This window comes from Myxocyprinus asiaticus, chromosome 49 (assembly GCF_019703515.2).
Source record: "Myxocyprinus asiaticus isolate MX2 ecotype Aquarium Trade chromosome 49, UBuf_Myxa_2, whole genome shotgun sequence".
In the NCBI taxonomy this organism is placed as follows: Eukaryota; Metazoa; Chordata; class Actinopteri; order Cypriniformes; family Catostomidae; genus Myxocyprinus; species Myxocyprinus asiaticus.
This window is the reverse complement of record NC_059392.1, coordinates 7,126,616-7,153,366: the sequence shown is the minus strand read 5'-3', so window position 1 is coordinate 7,153,366 and position 26,751 is coordinate 7,126,616. Positions and strand designations below refer to the sequence as shown.

The 26,751-nt window shown below is 36.2% G+C and overlaps 1 protein-coding gene across 1 annotated transcript in view; it reads left to right on the top strand.

The window, feature by feature from the left end:
* LOC127438065 (low-density lipoprotein receptor-related protein 1B-like) overlaps positions 1 to 26,751 on the top strand; it is a 308,837-nt gene that overhangs the window by 117,091 nt on the left and 164,995 nt on the right. Inside the window, exons 22-32 of the mRNA XM_051693349.1 lie at positions 1,967 to 2,212; positions 4,072 to 4,269; positions 5,218 to 5,422; positions 5,790 to 5,954; positions 8,639 to 8,883; positions 11,496 to 11,627; positions 12,636 to 12,863; positions 13,103 to 13,277; positions 14,296 to 14,390; positions 15,627 to 15,776; positions 26,417 to 26,557. Of these exons, the coding sequence (XP_051549309.1) occupies positions 1,967 to 2,212; positions 4,072 to 4,269; positions 5,218 to 5,422; positions 5,790 to 5,954; positions 8,639 to 8,883; positions 11,496 to 11,627; positions 12,636 to 12,863; positions 13,103 to 13,277; positions 14,296 to 14,390; positions 15,627 to 15,776; positions 26,417 to 26,557 (1,980 nt within the window). The remainder of the gene's footprint in view (positions 1 to 1,966; positions 2,213 to 4,071; positions 4,270 to 5,217; positions 5,423 to 5,789; positions 5,955 to 8,638; positions 8,884 to 11,495; positions 11,628 to 12,635; positions 12,864 to 13,102; positions 13,278 to 14,295; positions 14,391 to 15,626; positions 15,777 to 26,416; positions 26,558 to 26,751) is intronic.

Sequence of the window (26,751 nt, the reverse complement as noted above, 5' to 3'; positions counted from 1 at the left end):
TCTGTTCCCCTCACCTTACTACCATCATGTTCTTAACTGTCTTTATTCCCTTCACTGAACTCCTCTGCTATAACTGCCTTGAGGTTTATGGATGATTATCCTCCATCAGTGCGCTAGATCCTTCTTTTAAACCTTGATTATGCTTCCTGCTCTAGGTGGTGTTACCTTGAGTGCCTTCCTGGCCTCCATAGCTGGATCATAAGTAAATTAAGTCACCCTCTAGTTAGCCCATAACCTAAACATCTTGTGTTTTCATACCGTGTTTATCACATATTCAATTTTTTCAGCTCTGATCTCAAAGCTAGAGTTCATCCCAAAATGAAAATTCTGTCATCAATTACTCACCCTCATCTTTTTCCAAACCTGTTTGACTTTCTTTCCTCTGTCGGGCACAAAAGTTATTTTGTTAACTTATGGACCTTTGCCATAAACTACAAAAAAGAAGTGGTAGATGTGGAAAAATGCTTGGAGTCCAGTGCCTCTGGGCTTTCATTGGAAGAAAAACACAAAGTCACATAAACACACACAAATTCTATACATTGTAAGAATACCCCTATGTGTGTTTTGTCTTCCAGAGAGCCATAGAGTCTTGGTGTTTTTCCACCATTGATTCCACTTGCTCTCAAATGAGCACTAATGGACCAAGAAACATACAGTATGTCTAATGAGTACCTCAGATATTTCTTTCTCATACTTAGCCTTCAGGACCAAATAGGGGAGAACCAAACCATCCCTTGTTTGTTCATTCTCTCTTTCGATCTCTGTTTCCTATTCGGCTCCTCCGGGCTTCTACAAGCCCTGGTGGCTCCCTGCTGTTCAGCCTTTTGGCTACTGAAGAATTCTATCAGTCTGCACTGATCACCAGCTTCATGCAGTCTCACTGTTCTGACCCAGCTATTTTCTTTCAGAAGTAGTGTAACGGCATGGCTTCTTTCCTTCCCTGCTGAAAGAAACCTTAGGCTGGTTAGGCTGTTCTGTTTTGTTGGTTTATCAGGGGTTTTGGGCACTTGTCAGCTGGTCAGAGACCATCTGGCCGACCAGTTAATCCAGCTATTCACCAGCTTGGCTGGGATGGGAGACCAGTTAAAACCACCTTAGACTTGCCAGGCTTGTCTGTTCTGATGGTTTTAGAGGTTTATGAGGCATTCGTCAGTTGGTCAGGCTGGGAAACTAGCTGGCTGACCAGCTAAACCAGCTGTGAACACCAGCTTGGCCAGGCTGCAAAACCATCTTCGGCTGGTCAAAGCTGTTATTTGTTTTTGTTTTTGTTTTTCTTGATAGTGAAATAATGGCATGGCTGCTGAAAGAAACACCCTAACCAGCCTTAGGTGGTTTGCTGGTCTTGCTGATATATTTGGTCAGTCAGCTGGTCTCCCAGCCTGGCCAGTTAATAAGTGGCCAAAACCCATCTAAAACCATTACAACAGACTGGCCTGGCAAGCCTAAGGTGGTTTGCTGGTCTCAGTAGGTTTAAATGGTTCTCCTAACTTTACCAAGCTGGTTGCTGGTTGGCTTAGCTGGTCAGCCGGCTGGTCTTTTAGGCTGACCAGCTGACATATGCCTGAAGTGCCTCCAAAGCCATCAAAATAGACCAACCTAATGTGGATTGCTGGTAAAACTGGTGTCCTCTGGTCTCACAAGTTACCAAGCTGCTCTCAAAAGTTACGAAAACCCTTCAAAAACCATTACAACCAACCAGCTTAAAGTGGGTTGCTGGTCTTTTTTTCTTGCTGGTGTAAACTGGTGTCCTAGCATGGCTAAGCTTGTGTCTGGCTAGTTGGCCAGCTGGTCTCCCAGCCTGACCAGCTGACAATTGCCTTAAACCCCTCTAAAACCATCTAAACAGACCAACCTAAACTGATGGGGGTTCAGCTAAGGTTGGTTTTGGCTTTTTTTTTTTTTTTTTTTTCAGCAGTGTTTTTCTGTCATATACAGTATATACCTCCTCCCCATTTTCTCCTCCTAGATGAGTGTTCTGTAAGGAAGGGCGGTTGCAGTCACGAGTGCTCGGTGGTGCCGGGTAAAGGTGCGGTGTGTTCCTGTCCAGCTGGGTACCAGCTCGGATTGGACGGCCATACCTGTGAGGTGCTGGATTACTGTACTAAACACCTGCGCTGCAGTCAAGTGTGTGAACAACATAAGAGCAATGTGAAATGCTCCTGTTACCCAGGCTGGAGTCTGGGACCTGATGGAGACAGCTGCCACAGCACAGGTAACACAATGTAGCATGTTTGCAATGTTGCTAACACAAATACAGTAGTGATGGTTGGCCAGTGGTTAACATGAAATCAAAATTGGCCCCTTTTCTTCCTTAATACTTGTGCAAACTTTATAGTTTTCATCAAAACTTGATCCAATTTCTGAAACACTATTTATTTTCGTCTAAAAAAAAGTGTGCTTTTCCATGCAGACTATTAGATAATGTTAACTAATAGCCAACTAGGTACAGTATTTAGACATTGTTTTAGGCCACTGTTCTACGTAATGCAGCTTTTATACAATCTTGGCAATAGATAACGCAGTTATTTAATGCTGGTTAACATGAATTCTAGTATGGAACACCCACTTTATGATCCAGTCAAAACAAATTGGATACAATTATGTCCCATCTTACATAACTGTTTGGTTGAAAATCCTGTTTCACTCAGAAATATGTCTTATTACGGAAGTAAAATAGGTTGCAAATGCCATTTCATGTTGACTTGAAGGTTAGATGTCCAATATCAAATAGGGTTGACGTAAAAATTGCAGAGTTACAAAGATTACAGTCCAGTCTTCTTACCATTGCGGCTTTGAGCAAGGCAATTAACCTAAAATTGCTTCAGGGGAACTGAATGACCCTACAATTACTGTGCTGTAAATAGCATGGATAAACGTCTGCTAAATGACAAGTAAATAATTTTGGGACTCATAATTAACAAGAGTTCTTGAACTACCACTTTTGCACACATATTGCTTGATAAACGTTTAGCAATATAATTTTTTGCACTCTTGGCACAACATTTTTGTATTATTCACATTTTAGCCTACCTGACATAGTATGTGCCACACTTTAAAAACCTATTTTCTGTCCTTCAACAACAGATGTTTTCTTGGTTCAGTGTTCCCCTCAGACAGAGAATGGCACATTTAATATGAAGTAGGCTTTGATTTTAAAGGTGTAAAATGCACGTTTAATATGTATGCGTTTGTTTTGTTTTTGTTTTTTTGTTTTTGTTTTTGTTTTTACCTCACAAATGCATCAAACAGAGCATAAGGTGGATTTCTGTCAAGAAAGATGTAACAGCTCTGACTCTTGTGCGCTTTATGAGAGCTGAGAGGAAGATATGTGAAAAGGGCTTTAAGTAACATGTTTTAATAAAAAAGAAAAACAATTTTTTACACACGGCCCAGAGTTGAACCTCTTCACTGAGAGCTGTCAAAATGCTTTTATTTTTTGTGAGCTCAAATGGACAGCTATAATTTATACCATAATCCACCTTTCCTCTCCAGTTTCAGACTTGTAAAGAGGTATTTGGAGTATTGAATGGAGTGTTTTTCTCCACTGAGTTCATTTCGTAATTTCATAAGATAAACTATAGTCCACATTAAACTTAAACTTATTGATGCATTTCAAAGCCCTGTACAAGTTGTTTTCTTTTTCACTTGACCAATAATGTCTTACATTTCTTTATTTTATTAGGCTCATCATTTCATCAGACATTAAAATTCTGCACAAATTAATTCTATGTGAACAAATTTCATAATTTGATAGGACCAACAAGTTAATTTTAAACAAACTTAGTGATTCATTTCAAAGCAATGTAGTGAAACTGTTTGGGATATGCGTTTTCTTTTTCACCTGACAACGAATGTATTGCCGTTCTTTCTTTGTCAGTTTTGTAGAAACTTTCGAGGAATTATTATTGTCTATAAGGCATGATTTTAAAAAAATAATATATATATATATATATATTTAAGTATTCAACTTAATGCAAACTTATTGATGCATTTCAAAGCACTGTACAAGTTGCACTGTGTTTTCTTTTTCACTTTAACAATAATGTCTTGCCTTTTTTGTTGATTTTGTAGATCCTTTTGAGGCGTTCATAATTTTTTCCATCAGGCATGAAATTCGCCGTATTAACCTGCAAAGGGGTGACTACAGCCTGTTGTTACCTGGACTCAGAAACACCATTGCCTTGGATTTCCATTTTAGTCAGAGCTTGCTGTACTGGACAGATGTCGTAGAAGACAAAATCTACCGCGGGAAGCTGTCAGAGATTGGAGGTATTGCTTGCAATACTTCTAATTGTTTTTGATGAACTAATATAATGTTTAGGACAATTTAGTCCCTAGCATCATGGGAATATGTAAAATAAATAAATAAATAAATAAATTGGCATATTGGTCTGAAATAATAGGCTGTTATACCATGTACCGTGTTTTATTATGTCAGTGTTTCTCAGCAGAATTGTTCAGCATGATGCCAGGTGTTTCTTACATTTTTTGTTGTTGTTGTTGTTTTTTACACCCAAATAACAATACCAGTGTGCCGAATGTGTTAGAATTTCATCTTAAAAAAACAAAAAACAAAACAAAAAAATGTGTGAGTAATTTACACTTAGATCACAGCAGAACAAATGGATAGAACAAATGGATTTTATTATTGATTTTTAAATCTACATACCAACCACCCTACCCTAAACCTTAAATCTAAACCTGACCGATACTGTCATAAAAAGCAAATGTGAGAAGAACAATGCAATTGCTGAAACAACCACGTCATTTTATGATGCTTTATTTGTATTTTTGACTCATGTGTTGACACTTGCTCTTCAGTACTCCAGTCCTTTGCATCACATGTGCACTCTATCAGTTGAGCAACTGTGCAATTTGATCAGGCTTGAACAAGCTGGTAAATGTAGTTGTTTATGTAATGCAAATGTTAAAATGTACAGTATCACCTTACAAGTCATGCGCTATAGTAAAAGTGTTGAAGTGAAAAGTGTTTATGAACTGATAATCTGATATTTTGCTCACAATTTGTGAATGAAAGTCACTGTTGTTGTATGAACTCTAGTGTTCATTTCACCAGGAAATGGCTGTGTTATGTAGCACAACGAGCCAAGTAAAAATAATTTTGAGACCACTTACCAAATCTCAAAAAAAGCAATCTTGCTCAAATTACAAAGCAAGACCAAATTGTATTTGTATCATGATTGGTTATATCTGCAGGTGTTTCAGACATTGAGGTGGTTGTCCAACATGGACTAGCAACTCCTGAGGGGCTAGCTGTAGATTGGATTGCTGGAAATCTCTATTGGATTGACAGTAACCTGGACCAGATCGAAGTGGCCAAGCTTAACGGTGAATTACGAGCCACCCTCATTGCTGGCGGTATGGAACACCCTCGGGCAATAGCTGTGGACCCAGGCCAGGGGTGTGTTCTTCCTTTCAGTTGTAATTTTGAGAAATATAAACAGCAAACAAGACCATTTTTTCAATCACTTTATAGTTTTAATGAATGAGTCCAGTGATTAATAGCTCTGTAAGGTGGTTTGCGGAGAGTAATGAACCTGTGTAATCACCCATAAAGGAGCTTTTAAATGATTTCCAGAAGGTATATTACAGTAGAATTGGGCCATTATGCATTCCTAACTATTTTGTAATTGCAGTAATGGTGATGTTTTTAATTTGGATGTGGTATGCAAGCAGCCTTCATTTTAAACCTCATTTAAAGCATTTAAATGCTAGTTGCAATGGAAACATCTTTATGTGGCTAATCTGAGAAAGTTTGTTGTCTTTAGTGCTCTCTTCTGGACCGATTGGGATGCCACATTTCCCCGAATTGAAGGTGCTTCTATGAGCGGGGACCGACGGCATGTGGTTTTCAAGGACATGGGCACAGGCGCCTGGCCTAACGGACTCACCCTCGACCACATAGAGAGGAGAATAGTGTGGACAGATGCCCGGTAAGAGGGACGCCTGCACTCTTCCTTTTAAGGAAGAGAGTTCTGTCAGTATTTCATGACACTGTTTTTGCAAGACGAGTCCATGAGAAAGAGAGATGTTTTCAGAGAGATGGACGGGAAGTACAGGGTAGATTAGGTCACTCCCTTTATGACATAAAAAAAAAGCTTGGATTCCGTTGCTGAAAACAAATTCAAGCATTGGCTTTTTGTTGAATGACTGATATTAGATCCACCTCAGTTGACAACAAAATGACAGACGGAAGGAGACATACTATTAGTATAGATTATAATTTTTCCCATCAAGTATTTTTTGCATTTTACAAAGCATGATAGTAATTGTTGCTGTCTTGATGCATTTATAAACACTCCCTTTGCATTTTCACAGTGCAATCTACCAAGTTCAGTTCCTTGTGTGGCCTCTGGCTTCAAATGCACCACAAATTAATATTCAGATAATGAGATTCTTGGATTTAATGAATAATCTGATCAGTTCTCTGCAATCAATTCTCTCATTTTCATCTCGGCTATATTCAGATCACACATTTCTCTTTCTCTCTCTCTCTCTATCTCTCTCTCTCTCTCTCTCTCTGTCAACAACATCTTTTTTTTCTATTTCTCTCAACTGCTGCTCTTTCAACATTAAGGCATTGATGCTTTCATCTAAACTCCTTCATAAGACTATTTTGAGATGGTGCATATTTTCATTATTTAGAGTAAACTGTCCTTTTAATAAAATAGCTTTACCAGTATCAGGCAGAATATATTCAGTAAGTTTTATTGCATTATTATTTTACTGTTACTGTTAGCATGAAAATATATGTTGTGAAAGTCAACATTTAAAGTTCCCACATGTAAAAAAGTCATGTAAAAAGACTAAAAGAATAAAAATGTCTAAAATGAACATACAATTTTCTTCAGATGCTTGGTTAAAACTATGTAATCAACTTAATATTTCTTTTGTGTAAAATTTGCTTGTAAGCCATAGTGATGTCCGATTTTTGAACAAATCAATCTTTTGTGTAAGTTGTTTGAGTTTGAATCTGGTTCAGTCAAACAGGTTTACAAATCAGGCTGAATGATTCATTAGTGAATCAGTCTGAATTTGAATCATTTTTAAAAAGCCTTATCCAGTAATCACAATAAATAAATTAAATAGAAATATCATGGAAAAGTCATGGGAATTTATCAGTCAAAAAGTGAAGGAACCCACAATGTGAAATTGCATTCGCAAACCATTTTTAATTATGTATTCTGAGGTTTTTCAGATATTTAATGAGGGTGGAACTTTTAGGTGAAAGAATACATATACTGTATATAGACACTGATGAGCCAAAACATTATGACCACTCACAGGTGAAGTGAATAACGTTGATCATCTCCTAACAAGGCCACATGTCAAGGTATGGGTAGATTAGATGGTAAGCAAACAATCAGTTCTCATAGTCAACATGTTGAATGCAGGAGAAAAGGGGAGGAGTAAAGTCTTGATCGACTTTGACAAGGGCCAAATTGTTATGGCCAGACAACTGGGACAGAGTATCTCTGAAACAGCAGGGCTTGTGGGATGCTCCCGGTAAGCAGTGGCGAGTACCTACTGACAGTGGTCCGAGGAGTTACAAACCACAAACTGGCAACAGGGTGTTAGGCACCCAAGGCTCATCGATACGCAAGGGCAATGAAGGCTATCCCATCTGGTACAAACCAACAGATCTACTGTGGCACAAGTCACAGAAAATTGTAATGATGGTTACGGGAGGAATGTGTCACAACACACCGTGCATCACACCTTGCTGCGTATGGTGCTGCATGGCCGCAGACTGGTCAGAGTGCCCATGATGACCCCTGTCCACCATCTAAAGCACCTACAATGGGCACCCGAGCATCAGAACCGGACCTTGGAGCAGTGGAAGAATGTTGCCTGGTCCGATGAGTCCTGTTTTCTTTTACATCACATGGACGGCCGTGTACGTGTGCACCTTTACCTGGGGAAGTGATGGCACCAGGATGCACTGTGGGAAGACGACAAGCCAGTGGAGTGAATTTGATGCTCTGGTGAATGTTGTGCTGGGAAACCCGGGGTCCGGCCATTCATGTGGACGTCAATTTGATATGTGACACCTACCTAAACTTCGTTGTAGACCAGGTACACCCCTTCACTGCAGTGGTATTCCCTGATGCCAGTAGCCTCTTTCAGCAGAATAATGCACCCTTCCACACTGCACAGATTGTTCAAGAATGGTTTCAGGAACATGATGAAGAGTTCAATATGTTGCCCTGGCCTCCAAATTCCCCAGATCTCAATCCAATTGAGCATCTGTGGGATGTGCTGGACCAAAAGTCCAATCCACTGTGGCTCTACCTCATAACTTACAGGATTTGAAGGATCTGCTGCTAATATCTTGGTGCCAGATACCACAGGACACCTTCAGGGGTCTTGTATAGTCCATGCCTTGGCGGGTGGGCGCTGTTTTGTTGTCATTGCATACAGCATATTAGGCATAATGGTCTTAATGTTTTGGCTCACTGGTGAATATATGTTATCTTTCACTGAAGAGTCCATTGATGAATAAGATCAGGAATGTGACCCAAGTATATTGGGTCAATTTTGATTTAATGTTGAATTTAAAATACTCATACTGTGATAAAGGTGGTGATTACAAAGATCACTCTTCATCTCTCCACAGATCTGACGCTATATACTCTGCTCTATATGATGGCACAGGGATGATTGAAATACTTCGAGGTCACGAGTTTCTCTCTCACCCCTTCGCCGTTTCTCTCTTTGGGGGGAATGTCTATTGGACCGATTGGAGGACCAACACAATGACTAAAGCCAACAAATGGACTGGAGCCAATGTGACTGTCATCCAAAAAACCAGCGCCCAACCCTTCGACCTAGAGGTCTTCCACCCCAGCAGGCAGCCACAGAGTAAGAAACCGTGTACATAGTCTCCCAAAAATGTCAACGTTGAATACAAACCAGAGGGAAGATGATTTGAGAGATCCAATAGAACATAACGAGATCTAGACTGAGGGAAGTTGTCGAGTCGGATCAATAGCATACAATGACACAATTTTGGCACATTTCCATTTCTCACTGGAAGATTTTAGGGACTAATTGTCTGCAAAGCTGTCATGTCATGAATCCCTTCGGTACTCATGATTTAGATTTCTTTGATTAAACATAATTTTCTAAAATATGGAAGTCAAACGCTACAAGATCCAAACATACTAATTTCTGTTCTCTGACCATACTTTACAAAACTAAAATACACTTAAAATTAAGATTCCAATTAGAACCAAATGGGTTTTAGAGTCTGATAGGTAGATAGGTAGATAGGTACAGTGTTGCCACAGCAGAACCTTTTTAAGATCCACAAAGAGTTGTTTATTCTTTAGTCCTGTAGAAAACATAAACCAGTACGCTGATAAGAAGAACCTATAATGCAACATCAGGAGGTTTTGTTTTGTTTTTTCTTCCAAAGAAGAGCGAAAAATGGTTCTAATAAAGAGGGTTCTTTGTTAACCTGAGCTGAAAAACGTAATTTTGAATGAATCATAGTAGTATAGGAAAACCCAAACTATGATTGTAAAGTTTTTTTTTTTTTTTTTTTTTAAATCAATCATTTTGCAAAAACAATTTAGTTTTACTGCAGTATCACCATGGTTAATTTGCCGTAAGGGCATGTTTTTTTTTTTTGTTTTTTTTTTAAACCTTGGTACTTGTACCACCATTTAACCATGGTGTTACTATAGTAAAACTGTTATAACCATGATTTTTTGGCAGAAAGATAATGATTTTTACTACCATATTTTTGGTTTTCCTATATTATTACTATGGTTTTACTACAAATATTATGGTTAAAATATCATCACTGTAGTAAAACCATGGTAAATATTTGTTAAGGCTGAGTACTGTCTTGATTATCTGTTCAGTCGACACCGAACAAGTGCCCTCAAAATCTGTTCCACCTCCTTTTACTCTCTTTTAATTGATCTAACAGAGTTTATTCACCGTTTGGGCAATGAAGTATGAAAGAGCCAAAAATGGCCAATAAATAAAGCACAATTGAATCAGCCTGTGATGTCTGTCCAGTATCTTTCCCCTTGGGTTTACATCTGCCAGATGTAGAGGAATCAGCCTTCTGCCATCACATCGGGTTTGGCATCATCCGCCAAAAACAAAATTGCACCCTTAATGGTGCTAAGAGCCTCTTTGTTATTTGATGACTCCAGCTAATCACTTATAATGGGCAGGCAGAAACATTCCAGATAATGATTGGTGGCTATGAACCTACAGTTTGGATTGAGCGATACGCCAAACTTCCTCCTGTAACAGATGTGTGCGGAAGGCTTTTTGTGACCATGATTTTTTAAATGTCTATTCTGAAAAAAATTGAAGTAGCTCTAAACAATAGCAACAACTTTCAACTGCATATAATCCTTCAAAAGGAGATGTTAATGACAAGAAATTTGATGAAAATAAATCTGAGTGAATCTGTTTAGAATTATTTTTAGACCTGTCTTGTCTAGCTTTGAATCTGTTTGTTTTTTAATTTACCTCACAGGCATTTTATGAGATGTGTTGATGAGGAATATGACTAGTTTAATTCAGACACGTTTAGAAATGTGTTATCAAACCAAATGTATGTTCCTAAATTGAAAACTACATCCTATATAAATTTTTTTTTTTTTAAATCACACTTCAGATTTCTGTTGGTGGTCCAGGCTCAGGTTAACTAATTTGTTTTTACTCCCATCACCTTCTTTACCCTGTTTTTGGAGTTTGTTTATAGGGATATTCCATGTCCATTTCCATTATTTGTCTGCATTTAAAAAGGCATTCATTATATCTGGCCCACATTCCTGTTTATATATGTCAGAATTGTTTAGTGAGAGTGACAATAGGGAGATTACTGTATTAATTAGGCCTGGAACAACTGTATTATGATTATTCTGTCATAACTATGTTATAACAATGTAGTTATATGTTATTACCATGTAACTACATGTAATAATGCCAAAATGCAGTTTTTCCTCATTCAGTTAAGGATGAATTTATTATAACTGTTTTTCATGCCCCAAGTTTGCATCTGTGGGGTTTTACAGTCCCATTTAGAGGTGAAGAGTAACAACCTTGCTGTGAGCAAGAACAAATCCTGGGATTGTTAGGAAGGGAATAAGGGGCCTAATTACTCAGCACAGTGTCCATATATTCCACTTGTTAAGCAGAGTACTTTCAGATTTACAGGGAACTGTGTGCACCGATACAAACTGCATAACCTTTTAGTAGCTGAAGTTAAGAAATTATAAATGACACACATACCTTCAGCTATAGCATCAGCTTTAAAATGTGTTTAAAATATATATTAAAAAAAAAAAAAAAAAAAAAAAAACTAAAACAAAAAATCTACGGAATTGACAATAATCAAGACATTATAATAAGTCACTTTAGTACTAAGTAATTAGCCTGTAAAGTAAAATATGTAGAATGGATGTTTAGATATTCTTGTGTAAATGTTTTTTCTACTTTTTTCTCAGCTTCTAACCCATGTGATCGTAATAGAGGAAGAGGCCCATGTTCTCACCTCTGTCTTATAAATTATAATAGTTCTGCATCTTGCTTCTGTCCACATCTCATGAAATTGTCGGCCAACAACCGAAGCTGCCAAGGTGAGTTTGACCTGTCTGCTGAGCTTTAAAAAGTGTAATTTAAAAGGATTCTTCACCCAAAAATGAAAATTATGTCATGATTTACAGTCCCGCATCATTCCAAACACATATGACCCATTTTTTTCCTCTAAGCTTCCAAAAAAAAAAAAAGAGAGAATTTCCATCTGCTATTTTCTATACAGTACAGACTCGGAATGATTAAAAAAATGGGTGATCCGCAATTGAATGGACACGATATAAAGCAGAATGTTTGATATTAGAATAATAATAGCGTGTATCAGGAGACTTCTGTGACCTACCTAAACTCATTACAGACTGAAATGGAGATTTTAGTTTAACAGCTGCCTCTGAGATCTCTCTAGAGGTCAGCATAGTTGAATTTACAGTATGACTCCTTTGACTCTAATGTCTTTATAGCACTGTCTTTGTGAGGGCACTGAATCTAAATTTCCCTGATAATATCTGTCCTGTCAATTGATTTAGGTCAGATTATTTCAGAGACCTAGAGGCAGGAGATCAACGATTATTGTTATTGTCAGTGTGGTGCAATATTCAGAATTTAATTGGGAATTCCTTTTGAGTTCCAATTCAGTTGTTGAATTTGAAATGAGATAGCAAACAGAATGCAGTTGTCATTTGAATTGAAAGAAGAATTAATATCGAATGACATGCAAAGAAAAATGCATTTAATTTTTCAGTATGAATTGTCTATAAAAAAACAAAAAATGTATCATACACACAACAAATGGTATATCTCCAGAAAAGTTGCATAATATTTATTTATTACATATGTAATAAATTATTTATTACATTTTGTTGCAAATCAGTGTTTTGGACTAATGAAATTCAGCTGTTGTGTAACTTTAACATCATGTGGGGTGTGGCCAGTTTAATTAAAATTCCAACTCATAATCTGAAAAGGACCCAATTTTAAATTCAGAATTTTCCATTGTTTTTTTGTTTTTGTTTTGTTTTTTGTTTTATTTATATTTTTGTATACCTGAACAGGTGTGAAGAAATTTCTATTATACGCTCGGAGATCTGAGATTCGAGGAGTGGACATAGACAACCCGTACCTTAATATTATCACAGCACTTACCGTACCCGATATCGATGAAGTCACGGCAATGGATTATGACACGGTAGACGAAAGGATTTATTGGGCCGACGTGAAGACCCAAGCAATAAAACGGGCTTTCATCAACGGAACCAAACTTGAATCCGTCATGTCTGGAGGTATGTTGGGGTCAATTTTGCCATGGTATTTTAATAATATATCTTTGAATTTACTTAGGTTTAGTAATAGAAGAGTTGGATGAAGTTTTAAGATTTTTCTTTTAAATAAATACAATTTACTTAAAGATGAAGTGTTTTATTTGTATGATGTTAAAATGCTTTTTCCTATCCTAGCTTGTGATATATTGGAATTTACAGATTATTCATTGATAATATGCAATGTTACAATTTGTTTACAGACCTGTCCAATGTCCGTGGCCTGGCTATCGATTGGCTGTCCCGAAATATGTACTGGATGAGCTCAGACAACGACGAGACCCACATTAACATCGCCCGTCTTGATGGATCTCTCAAAACTACTGTTGTTCACGGCATGGATAAACCCAAGTGCCTCGTCCTACATCCATCTAAAGGGTAACAGAGTTCAAACTATTTTAACCTCATGCAACCCCATGTCCACTTGTGTGGACGTTGTATTTTGTCTTAGCTATACGTAATGCATAATGTAATTTATTTTTAAACTGACTGATCTCAGTTCAGAAGACTCTGTGCTGTCAGTAAAGTGTTAAACTTTCAATTTACGGAGTCATATGAAAACACAACATGGCGGCAATCACAGAGGAGTTTATGTTTGGTTGAAATTCCATCTACATTACATCTGGTAAGAAACCTAATTAGATTTCCATTCAGTTGTCCACTTTCGTTACCTTCATTGTGGCGTATAAGAAACATCAGTTAAAATGTTAATTACTCAACAGGTCTCAGTCTATTTTCAGTGTTCACAATTTACTGAAGTTATTAGAGTCATTTTCTTGGAGCTGATTAAGAATGACAAATTGGTATAGCTACGTTAAGTCTTTAATGAAGCCAAACTGGTCGTCAGCCAATCAAAAACTGAAATTTATCTTACCCTTGTTGTGCTGGTCAATGACAGCTCAATAATTAGCATACATTATGATTCCAAGCATGCAACCCAATTAAAAACGAAGCCAGTTGCTAGCCATTGTTTGCACAAGATTTAATATAGCAGAATGGTGTAATCCATAGACAGATCTTAACCACGGTACACTGCATGTGTTGTTCTTCTCAGTCTATTTCATTTCACATCCTGATGTCTCCGGTGATCTATGCCCCTTGTGTTACACTTTTCCACCAGCTGTCTTTTCATTTCATCTTTCGACCCTGTCGACATTTATTAAAGTCATCTGTCACAAAGGTTCGTGTGCACCATCAAGATGTATGAGGAAGATAGAGACAGCTTTATTTGATTGTTTTCTGACTTGTGGTGATTCTGAAGATAAAGTTATTTTTATTTATTTTTTTACCTCCTGGCCTTCACATAAGTCCCGACTCTTAAAGTGACAGAGCGCCATCCTTCATTTTGAAGTTCAGTCTGTCTCTCTGAATGTATCTTGTTTCTTGTGGTCTGCAGGAAGATGTTCTGGACGGATGGGAGTACGATAAACATGGCAAACATGGATGGCAGTAACATTAAGATTTTGCACCAGAACCAAAAAGAGCCAGTTGGTAAATTTTCATAATTCACTTTCAGAAACATTGATCATTTTGTTTTGTTTTGCTTTTTGTTTTGTTGTGCAAAAGCTTTGATAAATCTTTTATAAAATGCTTTAGTTTTTTTTTTTTTTTTTTTTTTTTTTTTTTTTTTGATAAAGCTCTGATAAATCTTTGATAAATTGCTTTTGTTTTGTTTTGCAAAGTTTTTTTTTATTATTTATTTATTTCCTAAATCTTTAATAAATCTTTGGAAAAATGCTTTTGCTTTGTTTTACTAAAGCTTTGATAAAAAATGTTTTTTTTTTTAATTATTATTATTATTGCAAAAGCTTTGATAAATCTTTGATAAAATGTTTTTGTTTTGTTTTACTGAAGCTTTAATAAATCTTTGATAAAATGCTTTTGTTTTACTAAAGCTTTGATTAAATATATATTTTTTGCAAAAGCTTTGATAAATCTTTGATATTTTTTTGTTTTGTTTTGTTTTGTTATGCAAAGTCTTTAAATTGTTTGTTTTGTTTTGTTTTGTTTTGAAAATGTTTTAAAAGATTTTGTTTTCAAAAGCTTTGATTAAAAGCTTTCCTTTTGTTTTGTTTTGCAAAAGCTTTGATAAAATGTTTTTTGCTTTGTTTTGTTTTGAAAAGTTTAATAAATCTGTTGTTTTAATTTCAAAGAACCTATTAAATATTAGGAGAATTACACGACTGCATGTACATGCATATACTCTAATTGCACGTTAGAAAGAGGGCACCAGTTAATCATTCTTCTTTCTTTAGGCTGTGTCTTTTTAAACCATTATATCTATATTAGTTTGGTCTGAGAAGTAGCCCAAGGTATTGTTAGACCTCTGTGAGATTTTCCCATCTTCCATCTACTCATAATTAAAGCAAAAATCTCCCTGTAATTATGGCCTGAGCCAAATCCTAAGTAACAGGAGTTATCATTTTTAAGTGAATAAGGGATTGTTCCAAAAAAAGAAACAGACATTGTTATCACTTTTTGAACATTGGTTATGCTCCCCCACAAATAAACATGGCTTGCTGTAGGGAAATTACAGATTTGAAGTAACCAGACATTCTGTAGGCAAAAATCTGTGTTGATAGTCATTAGATAAAACAATATCCAATGTCTTTGCCATTTAAATCAGTTTAACCAAAACGTCCCTTGGAATTTAATTTAAACAATATATAACCATATAGTTTTGGGATTATTTTATTAATATGCTTTTGTATTTCTTTATCTTTTTAGGGCTTTCAATAGACTACATGTCCAACAAGCTGTACTGGATAAGTTCTGGAAACGGAACCATAAATAGGTGTAATCTGGATGGGAGTGGCCTCGACGTGATTGACACCTTAAGAAAAGAACTACGAAAAGCTACCACGTTGGCTGTGATGGGTGAGTGAAGGCTGTTTTTGTGGGTGATGATTGCCATTAAATTATTGTGGTTAATAATGAGTAAATAAGTGGAGCTGTTTAGTTTGTCCTGTGATAGTCATATGTACAATATAACCTGCTTGAGGAACAGCGCTGCATGAGTAATACAAAATCGTTTTTAAAAAGTGAAATTGACTAATTATAATCAAGTTTACCAGAGAGTCGTGTAATTGTAAATTTTGATTAACGATTATAAAAATAAAAATATTTTTCTCTTCAGATTAATGTGCACTGTCGTCAGTGCTTAATTTGTAAATGAAGAATTGCCGGATCAAAAACAATGATTAAGAGGCGTTGAGACCAATGCTGACGATCTAACCTCAGTTTTCCTGGATCACACAATGATGTCATTAAACACTGACCCATGGATAAGTATATGCAATGCAGGGACCCCAACTATAGCATAGCATGTACAAGCTCCTCTGACTGGCATCTCAAATTATTCTTTCACCTATAAATTAGGCTTATGGAAATGCATTTTGTTTCATTTTCATTAAATCTACTAAAGCACAGAATAATTTTTACAGTGTATGATTATTATGAACCACAACTATTGACATCCAATTTACACATTTAATTTAGTGCCACGAAAAAACAATAAATAAATAAAATGTTAAAAAAAATCACTTACCAAGCCTAATCTTCAAGAAGAGCCCACAACTTCTTAAATCATTTTTTGTCATCCTCCTCCCTACTGCGAACTTTGCAGCGTGTGTCAGTCATATCTCTATGACCTTTACCAGTCCAAGATCTAACATAAGGTTCTGGTTTAAATTTGCACAAAGGCGGTCCAACAAGGTTTAGAAAGAGCAGTGTAGAAATTGTCTTTATGTGAAGCGAGGCACAGCTCAATGTACATATCAAGTTCATCTGAGAAACCGCGTTCGCATTCCGTGCTAGAGATGGAAATTTAATTGATGGACCTGAAGAGTTTGTTCAGTTCATTTGAGACCTTTTTCCATTCCTGTCCTTGTACTCCCTGTAAGCTTGCAATACAACTCGGGGACCGTCAATCCAAAAACACTTGTAAAGGGACTCAACTTCACTCTCTCCATAAAATGCCCCTGTGTTTTCAGGCCAATACTGGGGATAGAGTACTTTCAACTGCTTGATCATCTTGCTGTACCCCGTTATGTCTGGTGCTCATCCACCTTCACACAATAAACTGTTCTCAACATTCCTTGCAACAGCCTTGAAAACTCCTTGTGGTCTATCATCCTGTCACTAGATTTTCCTGTATTCAACATGTCATTGGAAGGAATTTTCTTGCATTGCCCTTTGGCTTATAACTGTGTGTCGTTCAGGCTGATCTGACATAGCGTCATCCACTCATATTTGTCATAGAATAGATTTGTGTGTATCAATTATTGTGCATCTTCTTTTTGGTTCAACTAACAACTCAGAAAGTTCCTGAAGTGCATCAGACATCAGTCCCAAATTGTTAATAACAGCATGAGAGGATACACGCACTGCAAGACCACTGTAGGTACTGTGAGTCACACTGTCACGAGAGGCATCACCAGCTGCTGTGCTGAAGTGCTTATGGAGTGTGGGCCATTTTTCCACACTGTCTTGACTGTTCTGAAGCTTGATGCGACCCACCGAGTGTCTAGAATTTTCCCAATTTTGTGCAAGTGAATGCCTAGACTTTCTGCACATTCTCTCAGTTCCATTCTATTTTTGTTGGATGTGTGGTAAAGTGAGTAAAGCTTATTCATGAGGATTTTTAAATGATCGATTGCTCCAAATTCTTTGAGCATTTCACTCACGGCAAGCTCAAGTCTATGAGTCATACAATGCCAACCTGTGACATCGGGGAACAGGGCCTGCATTCAAGCTATAACCCCGCTTTTACATCCAAACATCACAGATGCTCCATCACTTGTTATGCCAGTCAATTCTTTGGAGAGGAAAACTTTTGTAAACTTGTATCTATCTAGACAATATTGTAGGCTGTAAACAATACCCCCTGCACTTAAATCATCTAGTTCTACCAGATCCACAAATATATTGGCAGGCATGTCCATGTCATGTAACTGCAGTCTCATGTAAATGATCAGGGCACTTTTCTTGCTGAAGCGTGTTGCCTCGTCAATAATTAGGCTTACTTTGAGGGCACATTACACTATGTTTTTAAACAGTTTTCTTCTCATTTTTGATGAGATATGTTCCTGGATATTGGCACACATTACATTAGAATGTAAGATGTATCCCATATTAATGCCATTTAACTCCATGTGCAGGTCTATTGCATTTTGCCTCCTTGTAGGCTGTTCGAAATACTCTAGCTGTAGTTTCAGTTTGTTCAGCCTGTGCATTAACAACACTGTGGCCATATGTGATAAACACTTTTTTTACGAAGTGTCTGCTGCTGTTTTGTTTTATCTATTAATAAATATAATTCGGGTGAGTGACATCCTCTCTCACCGATGACGTTTCCTTGTCCATTAGGCCTACACTGGTTTCTGACTGATCCACCTCCTCGTGTCTTTTGCTGTCCCTCTGACTAACATTGCTATCAGCAGTGTTATCCAGAGGTGCATTTTCACTTTCTCGCAATCTCTTTGGATCAGGAACACCACTCGTCGTGAGTTTGAATTCAGGGTGTGCTGAGTGACTCCAGCCAGGTCTCCTAAGCAACCAAATTGGCCCGGTTGCTAGGGAGGGTAGAGTCACATGGGGTAACCTCCTCATGGTGGTGATTAAGTTGTTCTCGCTCTCAGTGGGGCACGTGGTAAGTTGTGCGTGGATCACGGAGAGTAGCATGAGCCTCCACATGCTGTGAATCACCGCGGTGTCATGCACAGTGAGCCACGTGATAAGATGCGCGGATTGACGGTCTCAGAAGCGGAGGCAACTGAGACTTGTCCTCTGCCACCCGGATTGAGGTGAGTAACCGCGTCACCACGAGGACCTAGTAAGTAGTGGGAATAGGGCATTCAAAAATTGGGGAGAAAAGGGGATAAAATAAAATATATATATTTTCTAAATATATATATATATATATATATATATATATATATATATATATATATATATATATATATATATATAGCTTTAAGAATTATTTTGTTTTGCAAAAGCTTTCATAAAATTTGTTTTTTATTTGTTTTTGTTTTTTGTTTTGTTTTTTGTTATTTATTTATTTACATTTATTTGTAAATAAATACATTTTTACATTTATTTTGTGTGTGTGTGTGTTTTGGTTTGCAAAGCTTTTTATTTCAAACAACCAATTAAACATTATGAACATTACACAACTGCATGCGATGCATATACTCCAATTGCATGTAAGAAAGTGCCGTCATTTTATGATAGGATTGTTGAAGTGGAAACATGTTAGGCAATTATATTACTGGTTAATATTATAATATAGATTATTTTGCCATGCCCATTTGACCACGGATTGCTGTAATTTATCAATAAACAAGTTGTTTTCCAGAGAGTCGCATAATAGTACATTTTAATGAAAGATTATGAAATTCTATTTCTTTCTTCAGAATAATTTGCACTGCTGTGCACAATTACACAAGTGTTGTTTATTAAGAAAGGAAATAGGGTGTTTTGGAAAAGCTTTCATAAAATGTGCTTTGTGTTTTGTTTTGTTTTGCAAAGCTTTGATAAATCTGTTGTTTTTATTTCAAACAACATATTAAACATTTTGAACATTACATGACTGAATGTACATGTATATACTCAAATTACATGTAAGAAAGAGCCATAATGTATTTGATAGGATTGTTGAAATGGAAACATGTTAAGCAATGATATTATTGGTTAATATTACAAAATATATTATTTTCCCCCCGCCCATTTAACCGCAGAATAATTTGAATGACCAGTCGAATCAAGTTTTCCGGAGATTTGTGTAATAGTAAATTTTGATAAACGATTATAAAACAACATATTGTGTCTTTAGAATAATATCCACTGTTGTGCACAATAAGACAAATTATATATTTATTAGGCAAGTAAATAGGGTCAATTTTGACTTCATGTTGTCTTTAAAGTAAAAAAGAACTTCCCAGAGCTCACGCATTACTTACATCCCAAAATAAAGGTTTTCAAAGACAAAACAGCTATATATTTACACTTCTAAAAAAATATTCTTTTTGTAAACGGCAGATATACTGCTTCAATTTTATTCAGTGTCTTTCTTTCAACAAAAGGCTTCTGAGGAAACTTAATGAAGAACTTGCTCTTGTGCTTCTCTGTCTTTCATGATTTTATTTCCTCTGACCTGGTGTGTAACTCTGTCAGGAGGGTGCCGTGAGAAGGCGAAGGGGAACACAGCTCACATTTTTCATCAGTTGTGGATTGACATTAATCTATTTAAGAGTGAAACAGCTGGTTCAAAACCAGAGGATCATCAGCTAAAGACATCAATTCTGACTCGCAGCATCTGCCGTTTGAAACGCCTTGTACCTTCCTCTCACCTTCAATGTTCATGAGACGTCCTGGCTTCCAGGGGAGACAATTTTATAAGGTTTCTAATTAGGCCTAACATAGTAACTATATCTTCTGGAAGCATTATGTTTCTTGGTAAAGCTGGGAGATATGAGGGTATACCAATTCAACAGTAGAACTGTACCAATAAGATTTTGCTAGTAGAAATTTCTGATATATCGTGGGCAGGACTGCTTCACGTTTTATACACTTAAGAAATGGAGAAATTTCTGAAAGAACCGATTTATTTAAATTCAATATTAATTTGGTATTCCCAGCACTACATTTAATAGAAAGGATGGTTCAGGTGAGCAGAACTGATCTCTCGTCTCCATTGTTGCGTTTGCAATACATTGTGACAAATGTAGTGTTTTGTAACAATACACCGCAACTCATTGGAAAATGTAGCTTGTTACTGGAAAAGCTACAATCTTGCAAAAATAGCTGAGCTGCTGTCACGCTACTATAAAATGAGTTACTCTCCAACACTGCTGTTCATCAATTTCCAAAAAAAAAATAAAAATGGGTACTTTTCATTTGTAAAGAAATTAATTCATTGGACATTACCACATGCTTATTTGATTTATAGAATTTTCACTTAAAATAATTAGAATGTGATATACACTCGTACTGTGATATAAGATAGCTGATACTGTGATACAAGATTTAGGTTATACCACCTACCTCTATTACTTGGTAAAAGAAGCTGTATTGTGTAAAGTTTTATAACAATGAAACTGAGGTAAAAGATCATAGTCTTCAGGAATGTGATAAATCATCTAACCAGCCGAGTCCTCTGCTAACTCTGATAAAATCTATTTGGTCTCATAAATCACCTCAGTGTGAATGTATTATTCGATTGTATTCTGAGAAACAACCTGTTCATGCTTCTCTTAGTGTATTATCTCCTCAAACACAGTGGCGTTATACCCCTCTCGGACTCAGATGTTGCCTGGAGCTGCTAATACAATCAGTTTGAGCGATATCCAAACAATCAACATCTGTGAATGTCTGAGATATGGGCTATTAATGGTGGAAAGGCTGGAATCTACGTTCTCTCTGTTAAGCCACACCGAACACTGTTTATTCCCCATATTTACACTTTTTTGGCTCACGTCAGAAACCATACTTTTATTTATACAGTGGTTCTTGCTTGTGAAAAACGATCTGGCTTGTCTTTCACAAATACATTAAGGGTATTGTAGCTGTTGGAAATATATATTAGAAGGAACATAAGTATGTTACAGATTGCTGTACAGTTATTAAATCGAGTGAAATTGTGACAAAATTCCGTGACAAAAACACACTGGCTTTCAATTTAATAAACAGTCCTCTCGCTTCATAACATCTTTCGCCTCTATCTCTATTTGTCTCTCACTTTATTTCCATTTTTCTTTTTGTCTTTCTTTGTCTTGAATACTCTGTTAGCTCAATCGCACAGTTACTAAAACTTGTCCGTCACATTCTCTATTCTCTCATCTCATGGCCATTTAATTGTTAGACTCGTTTGTTTAATATTAATGACTAATTAACCCCATTTTTTTACCAGCTGTCCCAGGAGGAATGCAACAAGTTAGGAGATAATTAATTATTCATGAATTATTTTCCATTTTCATTTTCTTTGTCATTGTTGTCTTTATAGGAAGGAGTCCGTCAGTGTCCCACAGGAACAAGACAAACTTATTAAAGAACTTTCTACACCACCAAGCATTTAAATGATCCTCCATTGTGTCCCAATGATGTAACGGACAGCAGGGCTAGTTGTCACAGGGGGAAGTTGTCACAAGTACTGTATGTCAGTAGTTACTATATAAGATTACAGATATCTAAAATTAATTTCTTATTAGTTGAATTTCCAGTTTCACATATCAGCAATGTACTACTTACTAGAAAAAAACTATAATGTATAGGTAATTTGGTTTTCACTAGTGGCAATGTTCATTTCAAATTTTTATAATGTTGTTGTAACTAGTAAGAAAGCATTTTAAGATATTTTCAATTACTCTTCAATTAATTGATATCTTAAATACCAAATCTCACAAGTTGAAAAACATTTACAGATATCAAAAATTAGCATTTTTACTAGTTGTTATTTAATTGTTGATATCCAGAATGGATAAGTGGACTAGTAACAATGTAATCATAGATATATAAAAAAATATATAAAAAAAAATAAAAACATTTTACTAGAACTTCATAGCTTAAATGTAAAATTGGAATTTTAACTAGTTATAAATTACTTATAGATATCTGTAATACCAAATCTCACATTTACAGATATCAAAATTAGCATTTTTACTAGTTGGAATGTAATTGTTGATTTCTGGAATGGATATTTGGACTAGTAACAATGTAATCATAGATATCACAAATTATAATTTTTATGTGTAAGAAGTTCATAGCTTACACAGTATGCGGAATTGGAATATTAACTAATAATAAATTCGTGATAGATATCTGTAATTGTATTTTGAACAGGAGCGAATGACAGATATTGTGGAATTCTATTAGTAAAATGCAGTTCAATATATTATTAATTATGTTTTTTGCTAGTTAAAATTCAATTTTTGATATTAAGAATGGGTATTTCCTTGTCATTTTTTATTTTTTTTTTTTAAATATCAGGAATTAACATTTTTACTAGTGCAAACCTAATTCCTGATATCAAAAAATAACATTGTCACTAGAATAATTCCAATGCTGATGTCAAGAATTGGCATTTTAACTAGAGAAAATGTAAATATCGATATCTATAATCATAACATGCATGTGATTTAATGACGAAAGTGCTTGCAGTAATTACACAAATTTTTGATTTTCTAAAATTCTAGCTGTGGTTTTGTATGTGGTTCAAAACTATCTTTGTTAGTGAATTCGGTCCACCAAACTAAAATTACAATATCATATTTTTGTAATAGCTGTTGGGTAAGTAAACAATATAAACTACACTGGCATAGATTAAAGGGATCATGACATACTCTCTTTTTTAAATTATTTTTATAAATTTATTATTTTCCCTGAGGTCCAGTTATAATGTTAGTAAAGTTTTTTTTTTTTTTTTTTTTTTTGCACCAAAACAGTCAACATTTAGAAATATGTGATAATTTTCCACCCTGTCTCTGACCCACTGTCTGAAACGTTTTGGCCTCAGCATCTCCTTTAAACTTCAATGTAAAGCCCAATGTTATGATTGGCTAACATTGTGCAGCCCCTCGAATAGAGCCATATATATTTTACACTCAATCCACAATAATAAAAAAACATAAAAACTTAATTTTACTTCTTACACATAACACACATCCGAATATATCAGTCTTTTCACTCAAGCATAGCAGCACTATCAATATCAAACAGTCATCACATAAAAAATGTAAGGTTTTTAACTGCCACATCTTTCAATAACAATTCCAAATCATATTGTGACAAGCAATCCACACTGATATAAACATACTGTATCATACACGTTGAAGCTGGTTGAACACACATAATACAATCTATGGTAAAACATGACACACACCACTCATCCTGCATTGATGCAATTAGGAACTTTGTTAAACTATAGTCACTATTTCCAGATGTTGGGATGCTTCAACAGAGGACAAAGCAGAGACGCTGGTTTTCACATGAGCAGCGTCTCACATTTTTCATCTTCTGTTTACTCTGGGCGAGACGCAGTTCTCCCAGCCAGTGGCAGAACATGGAATGGAGCAGAACAGACAAGTTTTTAAAAGTTGAGCTTGTACCGCTCTTAAAATGGCACCACCGGAAAAGCATCAAAATGGTCAAAGACCGTTTCATTTTAATGAACTGTATCTTTTTCCTGGGCAATAATGGTGGAAATGTTCAATACCTTTGTTGTGGACAAGACATTAATGTGTGTATCTATACAGAATTGTACTCCTACCCTGAGAAATCCTGTGGAAAAAAGTGTGACAACTTGCCCCGGTTTCCCCAATACACTAAGACTGTTCTTCTGTAATTCATTCTCCCTGGGTTTGTACCTGCCAGCGACTGATATCTTCAGCTCAGGCCAGGAGCTAAGAATAGTCCTACTTGCTTTTGGTGTCTGTATGTAATCCATTCAGGACTGCCAAGGGACTAAGATGCCTTTGCTAGTACCTATAGGATTCATAAGTGCTGAGAGGGTGGGTAGGACAGAGCAATGGAGTTGAGGTACGGTGTCATAGTTTGGAGTCAGGGGACATCCCCCACTTCACTGAAAGACATAGTTCGCAAGTAAGATGGCAAAGGAATGTGCTGCTAGCCGTGAACGGTTCCGGTCACCAGGGACATGAATCCTGGGAGACAGCAGCACACCTCTACGCCTTGTATGATGTGTAATCGCAGTCGGTGTGTGAGAATTTAGTTGTTGTTTTTTTTTTTGGTGGGGTGGGGTGGGGGGTTGGGGGGGGGGTTATGCTGGAATCAGTGTTGTATTATGCATTAAAGACAGAGTTGACAGAACTCTAAAGCCTAGTAGATTTGTTCCTCATGGTTGCAATGTGCTGTTTTCAGCAAAGAAATAGAGAAACTTTTGTTCATCAAATCAAGCCATGTGGTGGAGCCATTTTGTTGTCATGACAAAAAAAATAAAAAACAGAGAAGACCTTTTTAGACCCTCAAGACTGTTTGCGATTTCCTTTTATTATATATATATATATAATTTTGTTATAATTACATATTAATATTTTATCATTTTTATTAAAAGGCACATTTTGTTCGGGTAATTTAGTGTAAACCTGAGAAAGCATCTTAATATTTTTATTCAAAAAATCATGAACTTTGTTATATACAATTTGTATTTTTTTTAATTAAAGATTAAGTTGTATACACTCTTGTATTTAAGGAGCAGGGAAAGTATTGTAATTATTTTTAAAGTCATAATATATATATATTTTTTTGATGTTTGTTTTGGATCATTGTCCTGCTGGAAGATCCAACCAGGGCCCATTGTAAGCTTTCTGGCAGAGGCAGCCAGGTTTTGATTTATTATCTGTTGGTATTTGATAGAGTCCATGATGCCATGTATCCGAACAAGATGTCCAGGACCTCTGGCAGAAAAACAGCCCCACAACATTAAAGATCCAGCACCACATTTAACTGTGTGAATTAGGTACTTCTTCATGTGCACCAAACCCATCTCTGGTGTTTGCTGCAAAAAAGCTCTTTTTTTGTTTCATCATAGAACCCGGTCGCATTTGAAGTTCCAGTAGCATCTGGCAAACTGAAGACGCTTGACTTTGTTGTTGGATGAGAGCAGAGGCTTTTTTTTTTCTTGAAACCCTCCCAAAAAACTTGTGGTGATGTCGGTGATGTCTGATATTTTTTTATTTTATTTTATTAGACTTTCTGACCCCAAGTCCCAACTAATTTCTGCAATTCTCCAGCTGTGATCCTTGGAGATTCTTTGGCCACTTGAACCATCCTCCTCACTGTGTGTGGAGACAATATAGACACTTGTCCTTTTCCAGGCCAATTCTTAACATCTCCAGTTGATTGGAACTTCTTAATTATTGTGCTGATGGTGGAAATGGGCATTTTCAATGCTTTGGCTATTTTCTTATGGCCACTTCCCATTTTGTGAAGCTCAACAACCATTAGAACTATATTCTTTAGTGTAACACATTGTGATTGATGATTATGGGAATTTGGCCTGTGTGTTACCTCATATTTATACCCCTGTGAAACAGGAAGTCATGGCTGAACATTTTCATATTCCTAGTCACCCAGGTGCACTAAAAAATGTAAAATATGAAGGGAAATATAATTCAGATATATTTTACTCATAAGAATTTCTAGGGGTGCCAGTAATTGAGATCAACATGTTTTGGAGATAAATATTTATTTAATAAGGAGATATTTCATTCATCTTTCAATTGTTCTACTTCAGTTAAAGTTTAGATTTTTGTAACATTTTTGAATGAAAGATCAAAAGGATAAACAATGCAGATTTTTTTTCACAGCCTTCCTTGCTCATATTTACCATGGGTACCAATATTTTTGGCCACTACTGTGTGTATATATATATATATATATATATATATTGTGGTGACTTTAAAGATTGTTTTTTGGAAGTTAAAGTTAGTGTCCATGTTATTGGTCAACTGTTTTTTTTAATTGCAAAATGATTGCAGTGTTTTGATTTTTAACTCTAGGTGGGAAGCTGTGGTGGGCCGACGATGTTCTCGCTCAGCTTGGGACAGTTAACAAGAGGGATGGAAAAAACCTGACGGTACTGCGGAATAAGACCACAGGTGTGGTCCACATCAAAGTGTATGACAAAGACAGTCAGAAAGGTAAAATAAAAACATCTCCCTCAGTGTTTCATCTTAAATAAAATCCAGAATCAACAACTTCACAAGAGTAACTAGGATCAAATCTGATTTTCTTTTTGAAGCAGACAAAGTTTATGTTTGCTAGCACACAAACAGCAACAAAAAACAGCAATATCAAAGGTTCCGACACCTTTTGATCAATGAATTTCCATTAC